Source organism: Limanda limanda, chromosome 13 (assembly GCF_963576545.1).
Source record: "Limanda limanda chromosome 13, fLimLim1.1, whole genome shotgun sequence".
NCBI classification, from domain to species: domain Eukaryota; kingdom Metazoa; phylum Chordata; class Actinopteri; order Pleuronectiformes; family Pleuronectidae; genus Limanda; species Limanda limanda.
The window spans coordinates 20,498,799-20,505,249 of NC_083648.1; the positions used below are offsets into that span (position 1 = coordinate 20,498,799).

The 6,451-nt window shown below is 39.4% G+C and overlaps 1 protein-coding gene across 1 annotated transcript; it reads left to right on the plus strand.

Moving 5' to 3' along the window:
- Nucleotides 1-2,128: 2,128 nt before the first annotated feature.
- LOC133018432 (kelch-like protein 40a) lies at nt 2,129-5,340 on the plus strand. The gene is made up of 6 exons (XM_061084800.1): nt 2,129-3,250; nt 3,369-3,529; nt 3,664-3,771; nt 4,102-4,287; nt 4,482-4,631; nt 5,229-5,340. The coding sequence occupies exons 1-6, from the start codon at nt 2,129-2,131 to the stop codon at nt 5,338-5,340; spliced, it is 1,839 nt and encodes a 612-aa protein (XP_060940783.1).
- Nucleotides 5,341-6,451: the final 1,111 nt, after the last annotated feature.

A 6,451-nucleotide genomic window follows, 5' to 3' on the forward strand; every position in this document is an offset into this window, starting at 1 on the left:
GGAGAATAGAGAGAGAGTGTGTGTGTTTATGTATGCGTGACATGTCAGTATTTGTATTCTCACATGATCCAGGTCATCAGTTCACATATGAAAGACAACAGGTCCAGCAGGGAACATGGGTCAGGGTCATTCTGCCTGTAATTCAAACTTGCTGAGTGTCTTCAGAGCAGAGGTTCATGGGAAAAGTTCAGGCAGATTGTAAAACCTTTTCTCATTGTAGGGTTTTTAATTAAATAATGGTTATTTCATATGTTTGACTTGGAATAAAGATTTGTTTTTAATCCAGAAGTGACACTTCTCGTGTGATATTTTTGGCACTGTATGTAAAGGAAATAAAATGGATGTATTGATATTCACTTGGATAGCCACAAGCATTAAAACATTTCACAATTAAACATTTTTAAAAAGATGACATTGCTTCAATTAGAACTGTGTTGATGAAGAGTTCTGATAGTGAGACATTATCATCTATCCCCACAAGATGGCTCAGTTTGACCAAAGCTGATCACTGGCTGCTATCAATACCGATGTGATGACATTATGATAATTAAAAACCTATTAGAGGTCCAACAACCCACACATGAGTTTTAATTTTATGAAACTTTGAATTGCTAAAGGAAAAAAATTTAAATGATCAGGGAATAATTCACAATTGTGCATAATCTTAATTAGACGTATCATGGTCTTCAGCTAAACTTAATAAATTGCCCACAGATTTCCTTTCATTGTATCATTTCAGTTAATTAGTTCATTACTTTTAATTTAATTTCAGATAATTGACAAAATCTGACCTGAGTTCCTCTTTGGTTTTTCCTTTCTCCTTTTATAGACAAGCAGATTAATGTCAAAGTAGGTTTTCATCATACAAGGAATTTGCTTTGGTAAACAGAGATAACGCAAATGAGAACGACAGAAACAGAAACCTAAAGTATGATAGCCATGAGAGAGAATATGAGCTTAAATTAAATATCTAAAAATAAAAGTAAAAATAAGTATAAAACACATGAACAATATGTAAATTGCAGATTGTGAAGATGCCATATCAAGAGTTTGTCGATGACATCTATTATTTTCAGGTGGTAGGTGTCAGTGTTGGTTATCTCTGGATCTATGAGTGAAAAGCTATACATGTAACTTGAGTTTTTTTTTTGGTAACATTTTGACTATTAATATAACAATACAGTTTATCAGTCAGTGTTCACTTTCTACTTTATTCTTTTGGCGACAATCATTTAAATTGGACTGTTAGTTTTTGATACATACTCAATTTGAAGGTGAAAGAACAACTGTGGAAAGCTGCCATAACTGTATGTATATGGTGCCTGTGTCAAGTAATACAGTATATAATGATGATAATAATATTGATAATATTAATAATAACAATAATAACAATAATAATAATACATTTGATTTCACAGCACCTTTCTTGACACCTAAGGACAATATATCACAAATAAACACACAAATAATTAGACAGAAAACACCACCTACAAAGCAAAGCAAAGTGTGAACGTAAAAGTGACCTATGGTTAAAATCTAATCATCTGATCAAAACAGATATGTTTTGAGTTCAAAAGTTTTTTTCTGTTTGTAACCTGAGGATGGTTAAGTAGTTTAGTAGTTGAGTAGAACAGTACATTTAATTGTTGCTCCCATGTTAACACGAGACTTTCCAAAGTCTGGCGAAGTTTAATAACCTGCTAGTCTTTCAGGAACCAGAGCGATGAGAATAAAACGAGTATATACAGAGTGTTGCATGGAAAATACAACTTGGTAAAAGTGTGTCAAAATGTCAAAGTAATCAGATCCAGTGAGGCTTCCTGGTGAGTTGTTCTACTGGATTTAACATGCCGTCAGTCCCGTGATTAGTCATTCAGCTGTTTGTTGGGGTCTGTGTGGCGTAGTCCACCAAAATGGATTCCTCAGCTTTGTGAGGGTCCTGTCTATAAATACCCGTGACTTACAGTGTGACTGACAGCCACAGACAGCTGCAGCCAGCAGCCGACCAACTCGCAGAGGCTATCCACAGCGTCCTGAGCAGCCCCGTGACAGGCTGACAGTTCTGCTCTGTTGTGGGGAGTTGAGTAGGGCTCCCACAAACCAAACCAGGTCCAGGCGACAGAACAAAATGGCAGCCACGACCATAGACCCAGTGGAGCAGCCTCGGATGTACCAACAGACCCTCCTTCAGGATGGACTATGTGACCTGCTGGAAAATGACAAGTTTGTGGACTGTGTCCTTAAAATCCAGGAAAGGGAGTTCCCCTGCCACCGCTTGGTTTTGGCAGCCAGCAGCCCCTTCTTCAAGGCCATGTTCCTGTCTGAACTGGAGGAGAGCAAGAAACGGGAGATTGTACTCAAAGATGTGGAGCCAGTTGTTATGGGGATGATCCTGCGGTACTTATACACCTCTGACATTAGTCTGACAGAGCAGAATGTCCAGGATATCTTCATGGTGGCCAACATGTACCAGATCCCCTCCATCTTCTCCGTATGTGTCTCCTACCTACAAGAAAAGCTGGTGCTTGGAAACTGCTTGGCCATCTTCAGACTGGGGCTGCTGCTGGACTGTCCCCGGCTCACAGTCAGGGCTCAAGAGTTCATCTGTGAACGTTACCAGGTCGTCGTCAGGGACCAGGACTTCCTGCAGTTGGGCCCAAGTGAGCTGGCCATCGTCATCACCTCAGACTCCCTCAATGTTGAGCGTGAGGAGCAGGTGTTTGAATCCGTGATGGACTGGGTAAAACATGATGAGGCAAACCGGGTCAAGGACCTTCCAGAGCTGCTGCACTGCATCCGTTTTAGGCTTATACCTTTGGATTACTTCAAAGAGAAAGTTGAGAGCCACCAGTACATCCAGTTTAGCCAGGAGATCAAGAAGGAGCTGGATCTCGTCAAGGACGCTCACAGAGGGCATCTCCCAAAGCCCAGGAAGCCTAGCAGTGATGGGGCAAAGGGGGGAGAAGGAAGTGAGGATGAGGAGGAGGATGAAGAAGGGTATCTGCCGGGTATACTAAACAACAACCCACGCTTTGGGATGTTTGAGATGGAACTGATAGTCATGATCAACAACACAGGGACTGTGGCCTACGACCCAGTAGGGAACGAATGCTTTGTGGTGTCAGAATCAACAGATATTCCCAAAAACCACTGCAGCCTGGTTACCAAGCAGAACCAGGTGTTTGTTGTCGGAGGACTTCTCTACAACGAGGACGATAAAGACGAACCGTTCAGTTCTTACTTCCTGCAGGTAGAGTATCAATCCCAAAGTCCACCATTAACTCTGTGATCTAAAAGCAAGGAGGTTTTCTCACAACTTCTTCTGCAGATTTCCTGTGTATTTCACTACTTATTCCCTTCATCCTCAGTTTGACCCGGTGAGTTCAGAGTGGTTAGGGATGCCCTCACAACCCAACCCTCGTTGCCTGTTTGGACTGACAGAAGCCGAGAACTCCATCTTTGTTGTGGGTGGGAGGGAATTGAAGGAAGGCGAGCACGCCCTGGATTCAGTCATGATCTATGACAGACAGTAAGTACAGTCCCACTCAATTCAATGTCTGATCAATTGGAAATATGCCATATTGATAATTAATCAAGTCTGTCCTATCAGTCAAATAGTCAGTAATATTAAATTTGTATGTATTACTTTGCTTTTCTACACAGGTCATTCAAATGGGGTGAATCAGACCCTCTGCCTTATCAAGTATACGGCCACGGGACTGTATCACACAATGGTCTCGTCTACGTTATTGGAGGAAAGTCTGAAAGCAAGTATGTGGCAATGCTGATTGTCTACTAAAAGCTGATATTTTAGAGTTTAATCACATCTTTTTGTAAAAAATAACATTGTTTGAAGTTCCCCATTCATTACTATACATACAGTTTTTGATAGGATAAAACCTTACACAGTTTGGCCGATGGGCTCCGAAATTGGTTCAAATTCTGACTCTTTATTCACTATCAATTATGAAACTAACCCCAATAAGCATGGTCCTTCTGTAACGTTCAGGAATCCCAATTGATAGATCAAAAAGAAAAAGTAGAATTTTCAAATCAAACCAGCCCCTTTAACACACTGTATTGGATGTTTTTTTTGAGCAGGAAATGCCTGAGAAGAGTCTGCGTCTACAATCCAACCAAGTTTGAGTGGAAGGACCTGGCTCCCATTAAGACGGCCCGCTCTCTGTTCGGTATCACCATCCACAAAGAGCAGATTTACGTGTTGACGGGGGTCACAGATGCAGGCCTCACCAGCTCTGCTGAGGTCTATGACATCGCCACCAACAAGTGAGACAACAGTTTTTTATATGACCCACTATATCTCATGGTTATGAGGCGCATCTGTCCACATTAGTGAAATGACTCACAGAGTGTGAACAGCAGATCATAAGGTCATAAAATCCCACAGATTGTCCTGCTCTGGGTATCATTCAGTTATATAGCAGTTTATTTAACACTATTATTGTCCTGTTGTGTTCCAGGTGGTCTGAGTTTACAGAGTTCCCTCAGCAGCGCAGCTCGCTTAATCTAATCTCATCGGGAGGCTACCTGTACGCGTTGGGGGGCTTCGCTATGATGCCCAGTGAAACCAGTGAGGAGCCTGTCCCAACAGAGATGACAGACATCTGGAGGTATTAGTCCACTACAGTAACAGTGCGATTCAGTCCATGTATTTAACCTTTACAAAAACTATTTAAACATTTAACAAAAATCGTGTAATAATGTAGTTGTAAGCAGACTTTCTAAATGTGCATGAACCTATTTTACTTTGTTGTTCTTCATGATTGTCTGCTTATAACTGCTTGACTACTATATCTATATAACAATAATTACTATTATAGTGTGTGATAATGTAACATGAAATTCAATGTTTAAATGTGACGCATACATGCTACCAAAGGAACTTGAAAGTAAAGTTTTACCTTTAGCTCAATATATAATCACATTTGTTCCAGTATAATGAAACACAATTTTTTTTTTACATTTATTTTTTACATTATATTGTTTATCAAAACCAGAATGTGGCTAGGATTTAAACTCTAATAAGAGATATTCGGCTTCTTAGAGTTTTTGAATCAAATAAGTTTGAAAACTAAACAATTAAAAGAAATCTGATCCCACAATCTTGATGAGACCATAATTTTATAGACTTTAATAAACCTTAAAAATAGTAATGATGGTGCAATGATAAAAAAGACCAAACACTAACACATGTATCTCTCCCACAGATATGATGAGGCAGACAAGGGCTGGAACGGCATTTTGCGAGAGGTGAGCTATGCAGAGGGATCCACGATTCTTCCAGTGCGTCTCAACACTCTGCGTCTCTCCAAGTTATAACTGAGTCCAACTGTCGCTGCCATTAATGATGTATGCATAGCTTTGAAGTGAATGGGTACCCTCATTACGACCAGTATATTAGGGCACAGGAAATGTGGTCTCTGAAGATGAGAAAGTGTTTTGAAAATGAGCACCAAGTTGTTTTATCTGATGATTGGCAGCAGGGGGAGACAGATACAAGTCTAAGTACTGGAGGAGAAAGGAAAGTTAGAATATCACACCAAATTTCTTTTATAAAAAGCTGTTGATTTGTACATCTGTTTTTGTTATATTGTTTCCAAAATTGTCTTTAATATCCATTTGCTTTATTGAAGCCTAAATAAAGATACGTTGATTCTGTTGCTTTCACAGTGCAAAAGGTTTTATTCACCTTTATCTGACATTTTGTTCAATAACATATTTACAGCTGATTCCACTGTACAGTACACAATATGTACACAACATGTACAACTTGACAAATAAGAGACACTTCATCAACTTTACTGACATTATAACAATAGCAATGAGGGAGAAACTCACATGTTTAAATGTAAACATTGATTTCCAGTTGACACCTGAGCTCTACAAGTCATCAACATAAAAGAAATTATAAACCAACTCATGAGGCCTATCTAAAGTCTCATATACAAAAGCTGTGTGTGACATTTAGTCTGAGGTACTTTCAGTTAGTTTCATTTTAGTTTCAGTTCAACACACATGCACGGTACGACAAGAACAAGGTGGGCATTCAATTAAATGTTGAACACTATCACTACTTGAACGTGAAAATTGTCTTATCCGATTATGTGGCTTCAAATGTAGGCCTGTGTATAAAGTGGTATGTGTTATGATAGCCTATGTCCACCCTGTTCACCACCATGCATGTTAGCATGTTAATTAGCATAACGTAGGGCTGAGGCTGATGGGAATGTCTTTAGATTTGAGAGTAAAAGATACAAAATTCACCTGATGGTGCTGAATAAAAACATTAACCATAACCATAGTTATGACAATTAATCCAAGTTTGTAACATGAAGGTCTGAACTAAATATTAATTGTGATCCATCCAGTAGATGTTTGAGATGTTTCACTTTAAACCACAAATGAGCTCATGAACTTCAGGGGGAACGTC